General features: G+C 37.3%; 1 protein-coding gene across 1 annotated transcript in view; it reads right to left on the bottom strand.

The window, feature by feature from the left end:
• Positions 1-201: 201 nt before the first annotated feature.
• The window catches only part of LOC309807101 (E3 ubiquitin-protein ligase RLIM-like), a gene marked incomplete at both ends in the record, with an annotated part of 59,656 nt that continues 36,962 nt past the window's right edge, over positions 202-22,895 (bottom strand). The window contains 2 exons of the mRNA XM_082626341.1: positions 202-1,796; positions 3,124-3,367. Of these exons, the coding sequence (XP_082482467.1) occupies positions 202-1,796; positions 3,124-3,367 (1,839 nt within the window). The remainder of the gene's footprint in view (positions 1,797-3,123; positions 3,368-22,895) is intronic.

Raw genomic sequence — 22,895 nt, 5'->3', positions numbered from 1 at the left:
GATTCATTATATCATATTAAGACATTTCTCCCATGGAATCAGGAACATCCCAACCCAGTGCACATGCTAAGTTTTTATTGAAATTCAGTGAACTGCTATGGTGTGAAATTAATTTTTATTGTCAGTCCCCTGAGTCGGCAGGCTGACTCTCAAGCCCTGTGCCACCAGGGAAGCCCTATAACACTTTATATAGCTGAGAATTCATCGATCAGGATTTTCACTCTCATTGGAATCCACTACTTGCCTACGACAAATCAGACACGTAGAGTTCTCAGACAGCCAGCGATCAATGCAGTGAATGTGATATTCATGGGAGCAAGGTAGTATGCTAAGCTTGCTGTTTTCTGTGTACTCTGTAAGGCAAATGCTACATGCTTTTAGTGCATCATTTTCACCAAAAGATCTTACAGCCAAGCTGTCAATCTGTGCTTTGGTGAGTCCTGTAGTTTGCAGATTATGGGAGGACCCAGAGTCACTTTCATCATATATTATTAGGCTAATTTGTCTAACCCCTTGGCTGGTCTCTGATGATAAGTTTGTTTCTTCAATGCCTTCAAACATCAGTGATCTAATTCCTGAATTTTCATCACTTGAGCTGGAACCAGAAATAGGACTAGAACTGGAACTAGACGTACAATTGGGGCTTGAATGCCAACTCAGTGTGGAACTTGAATGGGTATCATAGCTAGCATTTGAATCAGAACCAAATATACCACTACTACTACCATTAGGTGACTCTAGCCATTCCATGTTTTGACTTGGAGGTGAGACACTATGCTCTAAATTACTGTCACTGTCCATAAGGTTATTTGAGTTACAAAATTCTGTCATTGTCTGCCTTAACGTGCTCTGAGTTGGAACAGATGTTGTATCATTTAAGCTAGTATTTAACATTCTGCAAACGGGATTTCTAATGGTATTGACATAAGCTCTCACACCTGCCTGCTCAGAATGTGAATACATATGCCTCAGTCCTCGTTCACTTTCAGAAGTGACAGTGTTGTTTGGTGTCTCAGATGTTAACTGAGTTCTACTAGCTCTGCTGTCTCTCTGAGAATATGCTCCAGAATGAAGTTGTCCTACTTCAAGATTGAAGGGTATGGTTGGATATATTTCCCTCATTCCCCAAGATTCACCACTGCTGGTTGTATCTGGAGAATTTTCTCCATGAACGGCATTCCTTGTTCTAGAAGTTTCAATAAGACCGCTATTTTGCAACTCAAATCCAGTCATTTGCTGTGTCAATATTTCTTGGTGCTCAGTTCTAGAAAATCTCGCATTCTCACTTAGCAGAGGCTGCTCAAAATTCTGAGAGGGTATACTATGATTAAGTCTTTGTACAATTTCCCTAAGTGAACGTGGAGGCGACCAACTTTCAATTCTTGCTCTGGTTCTCCGATACTCTGGGCTCCTACTTCTTGCTCTTCTCTGACTTGTGGTAGGTGGGAATTCCATTAATGTTTCAGTTGTATCTTGTTCAGGCATAGATGGTCTTGTAAATATTGATTCAGATTGTGGACTTTCCACTTGCCTTTGGCTGTCTTCCATATTTTCTCTTCTGGGAAGTCTTGCAGATGCTACATATTTATTCTCTGGATTTGGACTCCCATTATCAAGGTTAGCATTTATTTCTAAACTGAATATGAACTGATCACTTTTAGGATTAATTTGGCTCTCTTCTCTCCAAGATTGGTTTTCTCTTTGTCCACTTGTCATATTTTCAGTTTGTCCAGAACAGTTAAGCCAGTCTATTAGAGAGTCACCACTAGACACGTCATCTGAAGAGTCTCCTCTGTCTGTTAACAAAAGAAATGGGGAGGGTGCATAAAAGAACTACCAAAATTAGAACCATCATAAAATAGCACTCTGAAACTTTGTTTCAAAAACAAAAAATGAGAACTTAAATACTCAGATGTTTTAAACTGATTTCACATTTATAGAGTTAATATTTTATAAACTGCACTGTGTAGATTTATAAGTAAAGGTAGAAAAGTTTCGATTCCATCCAAAAAGAGTGAGCTAATCCTAGATAAACTTAGAGAATTTTTTAAAAAGGGAATCCGGAGGAAGTCTATTTTTCAGTATTTCATCATATACACAGCCCTGTGTACCACTGTCAGAGGAATGTCAAGAGACTTTTTTTTCTGTCCACGGTCAAAACACTAATGCAATTAAACAAGGTAAACACCAGTTAAGGTACAATGCTAGTAGTTTAGTTCAATTTACATTATTGTCTAATTTTCATTAGTCTCCAACATGACTACTTGTAGGCTCTTCACTTATGTGTTTTTGATAATAGATAAGCTGTTTTAAAATATAAGGTTATTGCCCAAACATAAACAAGTGTTATAGGTTTAAAAGTGTTTGCATTTTGAATACTTCTTAATGTTACCAAGATATTTAATTGACATTAAATTGAAGGTCAGATCAAATGAATAGACTGAACCTAGCATGGTACATATAAGACCATATTCAAGAGCCAAAGTATTATAGTATCTTCTTCATTAGACAGCAAAATCCTCTACTTCACACTGGAAGGGAAGGCACCAGATCTGAGGTCCGAGCAGGGTTTCTCAGCCTTAGCACTATTGACATTTTGGTGCTGGACAATTCTTTGTTTTGGGGAGCTATCCTGTGCATTGTGGGATATTTGGCAGCATCCCTGGCCTCTGCCCACTAGATGCTAGTAACACCCATGCCTCCCCTGTGACAACCAAAAATATCTCTAGCCATTGTCAAATGTCCCCAGGTGTTGAAGAAAGCACAATTGTCCCCAGTGGAGAATATTTCTGTTTGCTTTTTTTACATGTCTATGTAGAAAAAATAATTCAGGAAGTAGGAGGGACTTTCAGTTGAGGTAGAAAACCAAGAAAAATACAAATAGGCTACTTTGCACTGTTTCCCAATTAAAACAACCCAGATGTGAATCAGGAAAACAAACAAACAGACCTTGACATGCTCACCAAAAATCAAGTAAATGCCAGTTCTTTTTATGAGAAGTTACTTACCAAATTAATGTAAGTCACTTCTGTATAATTTACTCTTTACTATTATGAAGTTACTATTTCCTATTATGAAGTTACTTATTCATCCCATCCGATTCCCTCCAAAAGCAAAATATACCTGTATTTTCATCTGAGTCTTGTGGTGCGTTTTCTTTAATTAGCTGAAGTCTTCTCAGCAACTCTTCTTCCGTACTTTCACCTGGAATGCCTAGAAGATTGTTGTCTCTCATAAGTTCGTAATCTTCTTCACTCAGATTATTTACGAACCTGGAGAAATCTTCTTCCCGAACCAATCGGTCCGTTTGACTTATGTGTTGGGCCGAAACTCCATCTCCTTCATCGTTGGAATCCGAGTTTTCCACCTTAATAAACAAGTGGAAAATTATCTGAAATTCACGACGTGGTGTTGAAATTCACCAATGGTCGTTTCGTTTTCTTCGCTTTCTACTTCCTGCCAGAGTGTCCGGTTCCGACTCAGTCGGATGACCCTCCGCACAGATTCCTCCCTTCTCCCTTCCCAACTCAGTTCTGTGGCCCCTGGTGACGCAACAGTTGGGAGCCGCCTCTAGCCCAGAACTTGCTAGACGTTGCCTAGGCACCCATTATCTTCCCCGCTGTTACCGAGTAGGGACTGGATTCAGGTTAGGTTTCATTTCATTCACAACCAGCCAATGTTACTGAGGGTTTATAGTGTACCAAGCACCGTGCTTCACCTCGTTTCACCCACAGGAGCCTATTCTCAGGTTTTCAGGCTCTGATATGCTCTATTTATTCGTTACATTCCATATGACTGCCTTCTTCAAAATGCCATGCCGAAGTCAGCCTAGTTCAATGCAGCAATTCTCATTTTCAGGTGCCCAGGGACCTCCGCCTTTTCTCCTCATGAATTTCTCAAATCCTAGACTCTCACTAAGAAAGCCCACAATTTTTGATAATTTACCAGGGCCCTGGCTGAGTCTCTTTAGTGTGTCCTCTCCCTTTTAACTGTTAATGGCTTCATCTTGCATTATATGGTCCTTCAGTCTTGTTTCAAACAAACAAGAAACACCAAAACTTTGGCAGCCTTTTCTGCTCAGCCAGGGAATTCCTTCTCCACAAAAGCATCAGGTTCATTTTTGTCCTCCTTTCTCATAAATATTATAAATAGTACTTAAGCAAAACTAGCCAGAACATCACAGGAACTTTTAGGACAGATACATAATAGTTACTTTGTCTGCCACAGTGAGTACTGACTTTGCTGATTTTGTCGCATGTATCACCTGAAAGGCTTGGTGAAAATAAAATAATGCTCATTTGCAATGCTATCTTGAGGAGACCTCTAATTCACTCTCAGTACACAGCTTAGAAGTTGAAGGAGCTGTGTAAATTCACAGTTGTTGTTTTGTTCACGGTCCACAGCAGGCTTTCTTGTTTGTTCTCAAGGAGATGGAAGGATGGTAACTTTACTGGTGTGACAGTGAAGAATCTAAGTCTATGTCCTGCTTTTGACATTTGTTCCATGCCTTGTTTAACTTAAGCTAGAAAAATCAATCTTTCCCCTCTGAATCAAATCTCAGCAAGACTTTGGATGAGAACAGAATCCCCTAGACTACCCTGCCTCCTTTATGGACTTCTGAGTGTATTTGTTATCTTTTACTGAAGTTATTCTTTTCACAGGGGAACTCTGTTGTAAACTTGTTTGCTGTGCCTCAATCAAAACTAGCAGTATTGTGAAAATTCAGCGTGATTTGTACTCTTGATGCAGGAAACCCTCACAATCGTTAGTGTTCTTGAGAGTGATTGATTCAGTTTAATTCAATTCAATCAATTCAAGTGTCAAGTATGTTTAGCATTTGTTAAATGTCAGTCATATTATCGGATATTAAGATACAAAGATGAGTCTATTTACGAATCTGTTGTCATTAGAGTATAACAAACAATTGAGCTACACAGAGGTAAAATTACAGTTTTGAGGAGAAAGTGATTTGAGTGAGAGAGAAAATCGGTTTCACTGCATTTGGGGTTTAAAGGATGAACAGGAGTTTTCTAAGTGAATGAAAGGGGGAAATATTTTCAAAAGTGAGAACAGCAACTGCTAACACTCATAAAACAACAAGGATAGTAGATTTTAATTACTAAAAAAAGACATTAGTTAAATTGGCAGAGCAAGGCCAAAAAATGGAGACCTTTATGACATGTTTAGAAGTTGGACTTTATCATTAGTGCAATGGAAAGATGTTGAAGTCTTTAGACAGTTGATGGTCAAATTTGCAATTTAGAAATAATATTGATAGTAGTGTTGAGGATGAATATGAAGGGCAACAGTTCAGATGGGAGGGTCAGAAATAGATAGAGGGCAGCCTTGGCTAGTGATGATAAGGATCTGAATCAGGGCAAAGGAATATGATTAAAATGAAGGACTTTAACAGATCTCTAGGCAGCAGAACTGATTAAACCTAGTAATATGTGGGAAAGAGGGAAAAGTGGGGAGGGGGAATATATGAGGGAAAGGCAGGGGTCAGGATTACTTCTGTATTTCTGTCTTCGCTTAGTGGACAGTGGTACCAATAAGAAGTAACACCTGATTCTGAAGTTGTATGGTTTAGCTTAAGAGGGAGGATGATTGCTTATGATTAGAAGAGTATGCAAGTTACCTGAAGATTCAGAAAGTCTTACAGTCATTCCAAATTTAGGTACAGAAGCACATGAACAAATAGCCCCGGATGTTTGGTGTTCCCTGTAGTTGGCTCTCAGTGTCAATGACTCTAGCTTCTTGAACTATTTGTTCCTGGTTATGTCCCAATTCTGGTGCAAGTAACAGGGTATAGGGATCATCATCCCAGAGACCTACTTATTGACCTTGATTATTTAAATAGAAGCCACCAATACAGCTGTGCTTTACACTTAGTTCTCTCATGTCTTGACTTTCCTTCTGAATATTGCAGTGTAGGTTCAGTCGTTTTTCCTCTGGATGGCAATATTGCTGCTATGGCCTTTGTTCTATCCCTTGTCTTGATATCAGAAGTCTTCTGAAGGTATTTTTTCTTCACTTCTCATTTCAGAGATGGGAGATGCATCAGGAAGTCCTGAGGTTGACTAGAGCATCACTCTAAGTTGAGTTGGAGGGGAAAAGGTTGAAGATGGAAAGCTGCTTACTTTCAATCAGAGTCAAGCACTTAAAAATTTGGCCAATCCATTGTTTATGATGTGGTGAAAAAATGGGGTGTGTGTGAGCAGATTTGGCTGTTCTTTTATCCTGGTTGTAATAATGGAGTTTTGTAATCAAGAGTTTTCTTTTACTGACTCTGTCTAAGGAAGCTTCTGAACAGATTCTATGACTCAAAGGGAGACTGAAAATAAGCAAGAGATAGCATTCTCCCTGAATATGGGTAAAAGGAGTTCCGTGGCTTTAGAACTGTAAGAAATGATCAAGACATATATTCCAGATACCTATTGCAGTATAACAAACCAGTCCAAAACACAGTGGTAGATACAATAGAAACCATGCTGTTATAGTCAGGAATTTGTGAGCTAAGAATAAAGATAAAGAATACTGGGGATGGCTCATCTCTGCTCCATCATGACTGGGCCTCAGCTGTGGTGGCTTGAATGATTGGAGATAGATTAGACAACTTGACTGGTGTCATATGTCTGGGGCCTTGGTTCTGGCTAAGTTTTCTTTGAGTCACATCTTTTGGTGCTGAAATGTCCAACCAAGATGGCATCTTCATTCACAAATCTGGGGCTTGAGTTGGGCTGCACAGGCTGAAAAATTTGGGGCTGGCTTTCCCTGTGTCTCTGTCTTTCTCCATGAAATTTCTCAGTGTAGTTTTGGAGTCTTAGCCACCTGGATATCTCAAAATAGTTGAATTCTTACATAGTGAGTGGCTTTACCCAAAGTAAACATCTCAAGAGACTTGGCTGGAATCTGTAAGTCTTCCTATGACTTAACCTCATAAGTGCAAGAACACCTTTTCTCTTGCATTCTGTTGATTGAATAAGCCACTGGATCAACCCATATTCAAGAAGAGGGACACCACATTCTACCTTTCAATAGAGAGATAACAAAGATTTTATGGTTATATTTAATGTACTATAGCACATGATGAAAAAATCTTATAATGATGACTTTTCATTTGAAGTGGAAATTAATCTCTCCCTCTGTTTTCTGAATTGCATTATTCTCTGGGTAAAAATAAAAAAAGGGAGGACATAAAATCTGAAGTTCTTTGCATTCAGCCTGATTTTAAAGATACCCAATTAAGGATCTTTTTATTATGTAATAGTTTTCCCACATCAGAGACCATTGGTAATATTAAGAGCTATTTACTGAGCAACTGTAATTGCTAGACACTCTGCTTGTGTTTTAACTTATTTGATCTCAAGCCCCATGCAAGATAGGTATTACTATTCTCAGAGATAAAGGCATGGAGGCTGATGCAAATTAAGTGATTTTCTCAAAGTTACAGTAATAGATAATAGTTTAGATTCCAACAAGGTCTATAGGATGACTCTCCCTGTTTCGCTCTACTCTGTTATGTTTAATGAAAACACAATATCAGACATCATTACACAAACGTAGTAAAATCTCAGTTAAATGAGATGCTTGAATCATGTTTGATCATTTTCGTGTGCCATTTCAATTCTGCTTTGGAGTTAGTCTAGAATATCTTCGTTTTAACTTAATAAAGAGTAATTTTAAATCAAGAAGTAAACATAATTAAAGCTTGATAAGATATTTCATATATTTATGTCTTTTTCTTTCCCACCAGAAGGATGGGTTAAAACCTTGAAAGCATTGATGCAGAAAAATGAATCTAAATATGCATGTCTCATGGAATCTACTGGAATTGGTTCTTTGACACAAATACTTGTTTTGAATCTAAACACGAAATACTTGTTAATTGAAATCACACCCTTTCCACTTACATAGGCTTGACACTAGGAATTAGTTTCATCTCTTCCTATGCTTACCTCTAATTATGGAAATAAAAACGTATTTATTTAGCAAGGTCTCATCCCTCTTATGATTTCCTTTCTTCCCGGTTCTGCTCGGATTTAGACTTTTGATAGCTTTTCTATTAGTGCCGTGTCAGTGGATAGTTTGCTTCGATGCTTTCTCTAGTTTTGAGCCATTTTACACACTTTCTCTGAGGCATGCTCCAGGTCTGTTATTCACAAGCAAGTTAGTTCATATTTCCGCACATTTGTTTATCTGTAAAGTCTTACGTCCTAGATTATTGTAATAAATAAGTAAACTTACATATACATAAATAATATTCTGTTTGTTACCTATATAGATATATTTAAAGATGAATTTTACGGTTCCAAGGATGAAACGGATATCAGGTTTGTTTCTCAAAACAAATGAACACAGAGAACACAAAATGAATAAGCAACAGAAAAGCTCACAATATATGAGCAAAACCAAATTAAGCAGGCCTGCCGTATACAGATTCACAGGTTGTGCCCTCTAAAATTCCCAGGGGGCACCATTCATGTAAAGAAGAAAGTGAATGACACTCCTATAAATATGCAGTGCACCACCTGTACAACTGAACATGCAGACACCGAAAATGAGCTTTAATGCTATCTTCTGCCTTCCTTCGACCCAGTAGGGAGAAGAGAAGAGGATAATGAACTCAGGGTAGAGTAAATAGTTACTTTATTACTTGTTCTTCTCCAGGCCTAGAATTTTATATGCTCCTATTGAAGGGAGGTTGGTGATTTTGTTCAGTAGCCTGCAGTCACAGGGAGGTGCACTGCCTCTTTCACCAAGTATTTACACCAGTAGGTGTAACCACAATGGCAGCGTGTGGTGTGGGTAAAAATGGTCACCTCACATCTCTGTCATGTCGACTCTCCCTTTTATGGTGCTAATTGGGTGTTGTAGTCGCTCTTATGGAGAGTCACTGAATGGTCAGTCTGGGTTGCCTATTCAAAGAAACTCACCACATTTTGAAATTACATTACAAAAAGGCCCCTACATTTCAGGCATACCATTTTGCTTAAATTCAAACTACTGTACTATAATCAAGTTGCCTCTCTTGCTTAAGTCTTAATATCCACAAACTTCAACAAATTCAATGCACAGTAGGTTGAACAAAGGGTGAAAGTTTTTTAAAAAGTAGCATTTGTTTTGGGAGCAGAGTTTGGGTTTCCTTATGGTCGGGTTTCCTGGGGTCTCTTTAATATTCAGGCTAAATGCAAGCTCTTATCCACACTATTAGAATGCATCCTCTATCTTCAAACACATTTGACAACTTATTGCATATAGAATAAAGTAAAATGTGTAATAAGCCCTTACAAAAATCTCTCTAGATTTGCCAACATTACTACATTTTCATCTTTCAAACTTCAGTTTAAATGTCACTTCCATGGATAGGTCTTCCTGACCAGTTTATCTAAAATAAAATTGTGCATGTCATGCTCTGTCACAGATGCTTATCTCTTCCTCCAATAAACTGTATACTACAAGAATAGTGATCTTTATAGCTCAACCTGTGTTTTCCATCTATTCAGTTCCTTAAAGTAGATACTAAATGAATATGCGTTGGAGAGTGAAATAAGTAAAGTAAGGAAGAAAGGCCAGAGGGAGGAAGGGAGGAAGGAAGGACAAAGATTCTCTCTCTGTCTTTTTTCATTATGGCTGCTGTAACAAAATGCCACAGACTGGGTAGCTTATAAACAACAGAACTTTATTTTGTAATGTTATGGAGGCCTGAAGTCCAAGATCAAGATAGCAGCATGGTCTCATTCTGGTGAAAGCCCTCTTCCTGATTCATAGCCAGAACCTTCTTGCTGTGTCCTCACATGGTGGAAGGGGGCTAGTGAGCTCTCTGGAGCCTCTTTTAAAAGACATTGATCCCATTCATGAAGGAATTTGTGGCATCTAAAAAATACAACCAACAAGTGAATATAACGAGAAAGAAACAGACTTACAGATGTGGTGAAGAAACTGGTGGTTACCTGTGGGGAGAGGGAAGGGGAGAGGGTAGGGGATTAAGAGGTACAAACTATTATGTATAAAATAAGCTACAAGGATATACTGTACAGCACAGGGACTATAGCTAATATTTTATGATAACTATAAATGGAGTATAACCTTTAAAAATTGCAAATGACTATATTGTACAGCTGTAGCTTATATTGTATACCAACTATATTTCAAAGAAAATAATAATAATAGTCACAAAAAATCTGAAATAAAAGGCATTAATCCCATTCATGAGGGTGCCACCCTCATGACCTAATCACCTTCCAAGGGCTCCACCTCCTAATACCACCAATTTGGGGGTTAGGATTTCAACATATACATTTTGAGGGAACATAAATATTCAGATCATAGCACTCTTCTTTGACCAAACGTGAGTCAGCCTTCTCTGAGTCCTCTTTCTAACTAGTCCCTGACCTTAGGCTCTGTCCTTGGCCCATTTAGACTAGTATTAGCATGAATTCTGGTGGGTCAGTTTAGCAAAAATCCTCTACCCTTGATATATGATCAAACTCTTTATCCCTCACCCTTCATGTCTTATCACCCTAGCCTGACTACAGAAAAAACTTTTGTCAAATTGATTTAGCCAGAATTCTCCTTACCCCTGATGTTTCCTTTTAGTAATTTTCTACTGACCCCCACCCTGCTCCTTGCCTTTATATCTCTACTTGTTCTTATTATATTAGGAGTTGAGCCCCGTCTCCCTCTCCTACTACACAGCCCCTCTGTAGTAGTCTCCCTGACTTATCCTTGCTATCTTTAACAAGTATCATGTAGACTTGTTTTCTTCAATACCTTCAAGGCTTTCCTTACCTACATCTCTCTGCATGTGCTGTCACTTTTTCCATGCCTTTGTTCACATTGTAATCTGTGCTTGCGATGCCCTACCCTTTATGCCCTAGTTCATATCAAACCTCTCTGTAATATCTGTACCCTTCTAGTCCTGTATTAAATACACTGCCCTTCAAGATGGCCTGTAAAACTCCTGTTTGCATAAATATTTGCCATTTTTCACCTTCCTCTTTCCTCTTAGACTCTTAAATAGAACAATGTGTGCACTTGCCTTCTACTAGATTGTAAACTGTAGTGATGCAAGAAGTAGGCATCATTATGTGCCCCTCTAATGCCTAACACCAAATGTTATGCACAGTTAGAAACTCAATAAATACCTGATTAGTTGAACTATGGTCCTACTATATAGTGAAAAATTCAAAGGCTATTGAATTGGACTCTGATCTCCCCCGCTCATGAGCTGTGTGACATTGGGTAAGTTATTTAATCTCTCAGTTTTAGTTTCATTATTTGTAAAAGGCAATGATAACTAAATGGGTTGTGGTAAACTTTAGTGACATTCTATGTAAAATAAAGTAAATGTGATACTATATGTAAAGGTGTCTCCTGCTTGAGGTCAGGAATCCATTTGTAAAAATCAAGCCGTTTTTGTTCAAATGTAACCAGGAAAAAATTTCCTATTATTTTAATGGAAACCTTTAATATGTTTTATATGTTAGCCCAACAACCCCAACAAATTTCCTGAAACGCAATGAAACAAAAGAAACAAAAAATTGTTATAATATAGATATTTAAAATCATCATATCCTAACCACTTAATAATTAATATGGTTTTAACAAACATTGCTTTGCAGTAACATGGCCTCTCTTAACCCCAGTAACATCAGAGTTGCACATCCTCTTCTGTGACACTTTGAAGGCTTTTCAAAATGTCTACACAGGAGTCTGAAATTTTACCCAATGTATTTGGAATGTAACTCAAGATTTTCTCCAACCACTGTGTTCTTATAAAAGTTACCTTGAGTTTGCAGATGCAAATATGTTTTATTGCTGTATAATCACTGGCTGAAGAATATTTGATTGAGAACTAATTAAATTCTCTGTAGTGTAAGTATTAAAGCAAAGAGCTCTTCTAACAGGGAAGTAATAGGAGATATTTTGTGTGTTATATCTTCATATAGGATTGCTAAACAGTGTTGTTCTTAATAAATGTTATTTTCTAACTTCCTTCTATTATGAATCAAATTAATTCTAAACCCAAGATTTAAGTTAGTCTTCATTTCTCAAATTCAGTTAAAACATTCATTTTTGGGGTTTTAAGAATTTAATTCAGTTATGCAAAAATATATCTAGGTGTTTATTTTATTTTTTTTATTTAATTTAATTTTTTTCTTGAAGTATAGTTGTTTACAATATTGTATAAGTTTCTGGTGTACAGCAAAGTGATTCAGTTATGTATGTATATATATATATATATACACATATATATACATATATATTCTTTTTCAGATTCTTTACCCTTATAGGTTATTACAAAATATTGCATATAGTTCCCTATGCTATACAGGAAGTCCTTGTTGGTTATCGATTTTATATGTAGTCGTGTTTATATGTTAATCCCAAACTCCTAATTTATCCCTCACCCCCTTCCCCTTTGCTAACCATAAGTTTGTTTTCTATGTCTGTGAGTCTTTCTGTTTCATATATATGTTCATTTGTATAATTTTTTTTAGATTCCACATATAAGTGATATCATATTATATTTGTCTTTCTGTGTCTGGCTTACTTCACTTAGTATGATAGGTCCATACATGTTGCTGCAAATGGCATTATTTCATTCTTCTTTATGGCTGAGTAATATTCCATTGTGTGTATGTGTGTGTGTGTGTATGTGTGTGTGTGTGTGTGTGTGTATATATATATATATATATATATATATATATATATATATATGGAACACATCTTCTTTATACATTCATCTGTTGGTGGGCATTTAGGTTGCTTCCATGTCTTGGCTATTGTAAATAGTGTTACAGTGAACTTTGGGGTGCATGTATCTTTTCAAATTATGATTTTCTCCTAGGGCTTTATTGATAATGACATACACTCTAGCCCACCTACCTCACTTATATTTCCATATATCCTGAGTGAGTCAGTCTCTTTTTTTTTTGGCTTTTTAAGAAATCTGGGTGCTTTCTAGATAATAGCTATCTCCATATGCACATCTGAACCATTTGCATGGTTTCTTTGTAAGTTTATTATTAGGGAAGCTTAGAATAATTTCATAACAACATAGAAAGTGATTGTATACAAAGTTTATTTTAACTGTGGACTACCCCCACTCCTACCCCAAATACTCATAGACTGAAAGGTCATCAGAGATGAGCTTGTCTTTGGGAATTGGAGCGTGGAAATCAGAGAAAGGAAGGAAATCACGGAACTAATTCAGTTGGAGATGAAGGAGTGGGTAAATGCCCTTTTCTTGGAAAAAAGATGAATTTCCTACTAGAGGAGCAATCTCTTAAAATATTCAGCTGCGCCAGTGATTAACTCTGTTGCAAATTTAGTTGCATTCGGCAGGTACTGCAGGGAACAACTAGTGTGTATGCCTTGGCATAGTAAAAAAAATTATGTAGACAGAAAGTATATTTCATTTATCTAGTTATTGAATAGCCTGAAATATAGAGCAGTCGAATACTATTTGTAATTTGCGTGAGTGTGTGTGTGTGTGAGAGTGAGCAAAGCTGTGTTTGACACTAACATCCATTTTTCCTGACTTAAGAACAATATTTTAATAGATAATTGTTGTTTAAAGAACTGATTGATGCAAGACAGGAAGCTCCCCTCATATTGATTATGTGTAAAAATGCCTAGGAGGGCTTGGGACTGACAGAAACCATCAGTAAACTTCAAAACTCAAACGAGAATTTAGTTGACAGCAGGGTGTTCAGTACAGAAAATAGTTTCAGCACTGACACTGTCTTCTAAGGATCAGTATCTATCCATCTGTATAACAGATATCTGTGCGAAAGACAGTGTGGTATGGTGGAATGAAAACTGAACTTGTAATTGGAATATGGGGATTAGGTTCCAGCTGAGTTCTTTCTCCTGGTGCTATCTTGGAGAGTTACACCTCTAAGAATAACATTCTTTGTTTTTAAACTATATGTCTAAGGATCGTTTGGGCTCTATATTTCTATGAAACTCTGATCCTATTTTATCATTGTAGGGGTACTGTGTGTTGGAAGATAGCTAGATAGATCAATGGATGCATGTATGGGTGGGTGGAAAGATAAGTGAGTACATACACACACATATACATATACATACATATGTATGCACAATATATACATATAAAAATATATACTTATATATATAGGACTATATATGTGTGTGTGTAACACCTACAGGTTATTTCCATGCATATGTGTCTACATAGAGTGACATCACAAATTCTGGCCATGGTTTTCCTTTTCATTGGCAAATATGAAAATAAATCATCTATCATCTATTATTAAAGAGGTAAGACCTCTTAACAGCAAATGGGTCTTGAAAGAGATTTTAACATTGTGAAATATACATTAAAATAATCCACAAATATTCATATGCATGTATTGTGAAAATGCTTCTTAGTGGATACAAATGTAAAAGGTGAATAATAAAAGTATCATAAATTCTTTATTCTTCATCGATAAAGAATTCCAATATTGAAAATTTATTGGGCAGTACTAAATAAGTGAGTATCAGGAGTCTGATCTTGCCAAAATCATAACTTTAACTTTTGATGTATAGTATAAATACTATTAGCAGAAACATATTTTTCTAGCAATGACCTTAATAAAAATAAAGCTCCTGTAAATAACACACAGTGAAATCTACATTTTACTCCGTTAATCAACATGTTTAGGTTCATGGGACACTAAAGACCACAGTCATCAATATTACAGAGCATTTTATTAAGTATACATTATTACACCGTAAGTGGGTAGACATTTAGATCTGTATTCTACACAGACTGAGTGCATTTCTGCGGCATAGTTGTCTTTAGTTGAGTGGAACAGGCCCATCGGTGAGAGGTCACAAGTAATCAGCTATCTATATATACTTGGAAGTTTAGAAATAGTTGAGTTTATTTATTTATTTTACTTTAAATGTGTACAGTTTATTATATATCAATTACACCTCACTAAAGCTAAATAATTGAGTTTTCTTGGGATTAGAGACAATGTTTTGAGATGGAGAGAGAATTATCTTAGAGAGTAAATGAAGAGTTGGGATAAATGATCATTTTCTCTGGAAGGAAAAGGGTTTATAATAGGAACCCCTAAGAAGGCATATTGAACTGGCCTTATTTAACATTTTTTTCAAGGGATCAAGATAAGAAGTACCATGGGAGAATTTCCAAATTTGTGCACAGAACTAAGTTCTTCCAGGTAATAAAAAGATCATCAAAGTAGGATGAACAGGAGTTGAAATGAGCAGAGGAGCTCTAATGAGAGCAGGGAGAAACAGTTCAGGTAAAATCATTGAAACTCTTCTATGAGATGGAAGCCTCTGAGAACTGATTATCACTGCGGAAGAAAGCCTAAGGACTCCGTTGCCTGAAGGTTCAGTCTAAGATTACGACTAGGAAACCAACACTGACCAAATTTGTTGGACATTATCACAAAGGATATTGGAAACAAAGTGAAAGGTATTGTCTTACCCTTGGACAAAATAGAAATTTGTTTGAACCTAGAAGTTCTTAGGAAGTTTTGATAAGTACACCTTAAAATACAGAGGGAAGCAAAAACCATCGAGAGAGAGGAGGAACTTCCGTTTGAGAATAGGCGGTTGGAAGAACTCCTCAGTCTGGAAGACACGATGTGGGAGTGGGAGGGAATCTGAGTAGCTCATGTAACGTGTGTATAGATTATTCACTAAATCTTGAGTTAGCTCTTAAGATTGGGAAGAAGCAGCATTAGGGAAAAATAAAGCAAGCTGTCCTCCACATCCTAAGACATGGTACCAACTGAGACTATAAATCTGCAGGTCCAGATTCATTCACAGATGGTAGGCTGATGGGAAGCTGTTAGCCAGAGTTAGGGGGGTAGGGAACAAATCCCCAACTTCAGATGCTGTAGAGGGTAACGATCTGCCTCTCTCATGCAGGGGGGAGATGGAATTCTCAGCTCAATGCCTCAGGACTCCGGTCCATTATCATGGCTGTTCTAATCTGTTTCTGAAGTGGTCTTTTCTACAGCATTTAAAAAAGTGACTGCATTATCCTGAACATTTTTATCAAGTAACAAATCAGCTGATATAAATGCATAAAGTTGGCTGAAAGCAGGCCAGGATTTCAAAGCCCCTTCGGCATGTCTAGGTTGGGCACACGTCACGGAGCCTAAGAGTTTATTTAGATGGGGAGTCTTAAAAGCTGCAAATAAAAGTGACCATAAAATCATCAAACTTTAAAGTTGGAAAAAGCCTCATGCTTTTTCAAATGTAAAAAAGCATTAACTGAGTCATTAAATGAGCTTTTAAAAAAGCCTCCTGGCAAGAGAGTGGCAGATATAGAACTTTAAACCCATGCCTCTGGGGCCAATGCTCTTTCTATCACAAAATGTTTCTCCCTAACATTTGATGAATCAGAACATACACACACAAACACACACACACACACATAACGTTAAGACCCAGGGGTCACTCTTCAACTTGCTTTCAACCATATGGAAACTTTATGGATTGAGTCTTTCAGATATTATTTCAGAGCAGATAAGCCAAACGCTATTTCTCTCACCTGGCTCCAAGCACTGTTCAGTCTTCTCCAACTGGGTATAATTATTCACTAGGGATCTCACCTATTGTTCAACACTCAAACTTGTGATGGCCATGCTGTGGCCTCCATTGTCTTGAGAGGAAAGCTTACACACCAAAACATTTGGGTGGGTGAAAGGAACACAGGAGAGGGGACTAGAGGAAAGGTATCAGTGAATATGTAGTGAGTTGTTGCTTTTCTACCTTGATTATACCTGAATTTTTATTTATTTTTATTAACATGAGCTTGCACTACATGCTTGATGTATGACACACGCAGACTCCCTTAACTTAGAACATAATTGTGGCACATGTATCTCCAGCTACAAATATAGATACCAAAGAGCCTAAGGAGCTCTGAGAGTCATATACCTTCATTTATTTTTTTGAGTTTTTCTTTTTTTGGGAGAATTGAAGAGAAATAAAAGCTAAAAAAATATCCCTTATTCACCTGGCAATTTCTTTTCATCTTCCTTTTCTCAGGTAACATCTCCTCTAGGAATCCTCCTATACCCAGGAAAAGATAGTTTCTCCTGCTCTTTACAATCAAAACCCCCTGGGCAACCCTTTCTCATATCTTTTATAGCAGAGTGTTGAATTGTGGATTTACTTGTCTGAATCTTCTTTAACCTGTGAGAAAATTGAGTGCAGGGGCTGAATCTTCCAACAGTGTATCTTCCAGTGTCAAGCACAAAAGTGTCAACTAACATGTAGCTTTAAAAGAAAGTATCTTGTATATATTGTAAGTGTTCAGTATATTTGTACATCAAATACATGAAATAATCAAGGCTAAGAAATATGATAGGAAAAAATTAATGTTAAGGAGGATTTATAAATGAGTAGAAAGGGGATTTTAGGGAAGAAATCATGATTTAAGATTATTAGTTTTTTTAACCTGGTATAGGTTGAGGATTGCTATAGAAGAAAAGGCAGTTCAGTACTTTGAAAATGTGTGAAGTCTATATTCATTAGTTCATCAGATAAAATAAGGTGGTATGCCCATAGCTGCTCATCTTTCAAATTTTTTCATAAATGTCAACTTGTTGAAAATATTTTTGAAACTAATTTTTCTTTACCTTTTAAATTCTCTTGGAATTAAACGTGGTGATTTACCACTAAGACCTTCAAGATGTATTTATTTATTTAGGCCACCGTAATAAATGTCAAAGAGAGTCTTTGTACAGAGATGCATTTTAAAAAACACAGTTAATCACCCAAAAGTAATTTATAAAGCAATTCAAATTTTAACCATTACTCATAAAAAAAGGTGAAAGGAATTAAATTCATAAAAAGTTGAACATTCTTAAATCTTCATCCCCCTACTCAATTTTCTTGTACTTCAGTGCTGCAGAATCTCTAATACAGAAATCCTCAATTATATCCAGCACTTTTTGGCTTTTCCCTTTTCTTTACAAAGCCGCCATTATTTTCTTTTTCTTTTTTTTAAACATCTTTACTGGAGTATAATTGCTTTACAATGGTGTGTTAGTTTCTGCTGTATAACAAAGTGAATCAGCTATATGTATGCATATATCCCCATATTCCCTCCCTCTTGCATCTCCCTCCCACCCTCCCTATTCCACCCCTCTAGGTGGTCACAAAGCACCCAGCTGATCTCCCTGTGCTGTGCGGCTGCATCACACTAGCTCTCTATTTTTTTATATTTGGTGGTGTATATATGTCCATGCTACTCTCTCACATCGTCCCAGCCTAACCTTCCCCCTTCCTTGTGTCCTCAAGTCCATTCTCTATGTCTTTGTGTTTATATCTGTCCTGCTCCTAGGTTCTTCAGAACCTTTTGGGTTTTTTTTAGATTCCATGTATATGTGTTAGCATACAGTATTTGTTTTTCTCTTTCTGACTTACTTCACTCTGTATGACAGACTCTAGGTCCATCCAACTCACTACAAATAACTCAATTTCGTTTCCTTTTATGGCTGAGTAATATTTCATTGTATATATGTGCCACACCTTCTTTATCCATTCATCTGTTGATGGACATTTAGGTTGCTTCCATGTCCTGGCTATTGTAAATACAGCTGCAATGAACATTGTGGTCCATGACTCTTTTTGAATTATGGCTTTCTCAGTGTATATGCCCAGTAGTGAGATTGCTGGGTCGTATGGTAGTTCTCTTTTTCAGTTTTTTAAGGAACCTCCATACTGTTCTCCATAGTGGCTATACCAATTTACAGTCCCACCAACAGTGTAGGAGGGTTCCCTTTTCTCCACACCCTCTCCAGCATTTCTTGTTTCTAGATTTCTTGATGATGGCCATTCTGACCGGTGTGAGGTGATACCTCACTGTGGTTTTGATTTGCATTTCTCTAATGATTAGTGATGCTGAGCATCCTTTCATGTGTTTGTTGGCAATCTGTATGTCTTCTTTGGAGAAATGTCTATTTAGGGCTTCTGCCCATTTTTGGATTGGGTTGTTTGTTTTTCTGATATTGAGCTGCATGAGCTGTTTATAAATTTTGGAGATGAATCCTTTGTCAGTTGCTTCATTTGCAAATATTTTCTCCCATTCTGAGGGTTGTCTTTTCGTCTTGTTTATGGTCTCCATTGCTGTGCAAAAGCCCCGTAGCAGTACTGTGAGTGTCACTGAAGCAAACTTGAGTCCACTTATCCCCATGCAGTAAACCCAATCTACTGACACTGGGTTGTGGTGAAAGAAAGTGCCGTTTTTATTGTAAGGTGCCATACAAAGAGTCCAGGACAACTAGTACTCAAAAAGCCTCATTTTCCTGATGGGTTTCAGCAAAGTGTTTTTAAAGGCAAGGTGAGGGAGGGGAGTCCCAAGGTATGTGATCAGTTTGTGCACAGCTCTCTGTTTGGTTGATGGTGAGGTTACAGGACAGTGTCCCAGGGGTTAAGGTCATCAATTCTTTGGCTCCAGTAGGCCTGGGGGCTATGTGCTTATGGTCATTAAGTAGTTAACCTTCCATTTGGTGGGGGTTTTAGCATCTGTAAAGCAGGAAATGTGCATCAAATGCTGTGATCTATGTACTTCAGAGAGGAGCTAAAGTAGAGGATATGGGGGAGGGGTTTGTCCTAGGAAGGCCCCATAGGGTCCCCTTCTGTTACATGAGCCCTGATGTTCTTTCCAAAATCCTCTTAAAGTTGAGGACAGACAGATTCGGTTTCCATTTTTTTGCTACCAAAAGCATCCTAACTTATACACTTGGCATAAAAATACTCTACTAATTTGGTACCTGCTCAGAGGTGTTGCTCAGGGCTGTACACAACTCCAGCATGTGTCATTCTCATTGACATTGTTATGAATGGTACCCCCTGGAGTTGTGCAGTCCCCAACTTTCATAGTTGTAAAAGGCTGTGCTGCTTTGTATCTGCTCATCTTTCCAGCTCCCCTTCAGTTGTCTTACATATGTGAGCTACAGTTGAGTCAGTTCCAACTACTTTTGCTCTCCAGAGGAACCATGGTATTACTTGGGCTTTTTGTGATCACTTTGTTCCCAATGCCAAATACAGATTCTTCACAGTTTGTTCATCTGACAAAGTCGTGTTTATTCTTTGATGGTCTTCTCAGATATCACCTTTACTATAGAACTTTTCTTGTAACATTATTTTCCTGCCATAGACCTTAGGCACTCATAGTAAATGACTTTATCAAATGTAAACATAGCACTCTGTGTACATTTCTATCAATGCATCTCATGATGGTTTTATGTTAGTCTTCTGTACTGACCTATGTGCTTTTTGAGCAAACAGATTTTTTCTAATTGTGGCCTAGTAGAGGAAACCCTAGCACACAGCAGATGCTTAAAGGACTCTCTCTTTGTGGACTGTTTAATGTGTTCATTAACACTCATAATTCACTGAATGAACCAAATCATTTAATATTTACAGTTTTCCACAGCAAGATCTTTTTCGACCCACCGCCTAGAGTAATGAAAATAAAAACAAAAATAAATAAATGGGACCTAATGAAACTTAAAAGCTTTTGCACAGCAAAGGAAACCATAAACAAAATGAAAAGACACCCTCAGAATGGGAGAAAATATTTGCAAACAAAGCAACTGACAAGGGATTAATCTCCAAAAGATACAAATAGCTCATTCAGCTCAATATCAAAAAGACAAACAACCCAATCAAAAAATGGGTGGGAGACCTAAATAGACATTTCTCCAAAGAAGACCTACAGGTGGCCAACAAACACATGAAAAGATGCTCAACATCACTAAGCATTAGAGAAATGCAAATCAAAATGACAGTGAGGTATCACCTCATACCAGTCAGAATGGCCATCATCAAAAAATCTACAGACAATAAATGCTGGAGAGGGTGTGGAGAAAAGGGTACCCTCCAACACTGTTGGTGGAACTGTAAATTGGTACAGCCACTATGGAGGACAGTATGGAGGTTTCTTAAAAAACTAAAGATAGAGCTACCATATGACCTAGCAATCCCACTCCTGGACATATATCCAGAGAAAACCATAATTCGAAAGGATGAATGCACCCCAGTGTTCACTGAAGCACTATTTATAATAGCCAGCACGTGGAAGAACCTAAATGTCCATCAACAGAAGAATGGATAAAGAAGACGTGGTACATAAATACAATGGAATATTACTCAGCCATAAAAAGGAATGAAATAGTGCCATTTGCAGAGATATGGTTGGAGCTAGATATTGTCATACAGAGTGAAGTAAGTCAGACAGAGAAAAATATTGTATAGTACCATTTATGTGTGGAATCTAGAAAAATGGTAGAGATGAACTTATTTGCAAAGCAGAAATAGAGTCACAGATGTAGAGAACAACCTTACGGTTACCAAGGGGGGAAGGGGTGGGTGGGATGAATTGGGAGATTGGGACTGACATATATAACTACTATGTATAAAATAGGTAACTAATGAGAACCTACTGTATATCACAGGGAACTCTACTCAGTGCTCTGTGGTGACCTAAATGGGAAGGAAATCTAAAAAAGAGCAGATATATGTATATGCATGACTGATTCACTTTGCTGTACAGCAAGAAACTAACACAACATTGTAAAAGAACTATACTCCAATAAAAATCAATTAAAAATTTTAGAGTTTTCAATCCCCCATTATCACATATATCCAGATGCAGCAATATTTACTTCTTCTATCAGTTGGCAATGTCAACTTAAAAAAAAAAACCCAAACAATACCAGCATAGTAAGGAGAAACTTTACTGAAAAGGTTAAGTGCGAGGAGGGGTCTATTGCAATTGGGGGAGGAGAACTATTGCATTAGGGAGAATGCTGTGACCCTAAGATCTGCAAACCTCTCAGTGGTTAATCAAAAGGGGTTTTTCTTCTCTTGAGAGTAAGTAACAAGGGTATTAAGGGTAGGCTGTGGGAAAATGGGATAAAAGAGTAGCTTGAGTGGATGGTAGATCAGAGAATATTTTACCCTGAGGTCAGCCTGTTCTTAGGAGAGATTATATGTTGACTCAGTCTGACAGTGAGTCCGAGTTCTGGAGCCTGGAGGAAGGAGTGAAACTTTACAGTTTAATTAATTAGCAGTTTGTTCCAATTGATTAGTAGCAATAAACACTTCAGCTGATAATTTATGAGACCAAAAAAATGGCAATTTGGAATATCTTTGTCTGGCATTGCCATCGGTAAACACGAGGAGGCATCTGTGGAAGGGTGGTTTTTAGGAATAAGCTGTTTTCCACAACACAAAGGGCAGAGAGATATCTTAACTTTTGCTGTTTTCCAGGATTCGAGGGGTCAGGTGATATTCAACATTGTCACTAATAATAGTTTTCAGTGTTGAAGGACACAATTAGATTGTATAAAACTTTATTTTCTTTTCCAGTGGTCATCACACAGCCAAGCAAATGTATCCACTTGTTAAATTTAATTACCTTTTATCTTAGAGAGTTTCCCCAAATTAAATAGGTCGGAAATTTTTATAAAGAATCAAATATTGCTTTCGTGTCTGAAAAGTGTGGACTGAGTATCAGAGACTTATCAGTTTCCTTTCAAGCTAAAGTCACCTTCATTCACTTGATAAGACTGTAGAGGGCACAATTGGACTGAAACAAAGCTTGAGTGAAAGAGTGTGAGAACTTTATTACACCTAGCTAATACCCAAATGTGTGCTGTCAGTGATTCATATCTGCCTTTTAGAGCAAAGATTTTTTAAAAAATCTTCTTAAAAGAGGGTTTTCTTATTTGTCACTTTACTTTCTTTTTACTTAATCCTAACAACATTTCATGTGGGAAAATGTGTTTGAAGAGATGGAATTATAAATGAGTCCAGCATTATTGTTATAGTCCCTGTATTAAAGTGTTACTGTAAGCTAAGGCAAGGAAGTCAAAGATAGT

Source organism: Mesoplodon mirus (assembly GCF_964341445.2).
Source record: "Mesoplodon mirus genome assembly, chromosome: 1".
Lineage (NCBI taxonomy): Eukaryota > Metazoa > Chordata > Mammalia > Artiodactyla > Ziphiidae > Mesoplodon > Mesoplodon mirus.
This window is presented reverse-complemented; position numbering and strand designations above follow the sequence as displayed.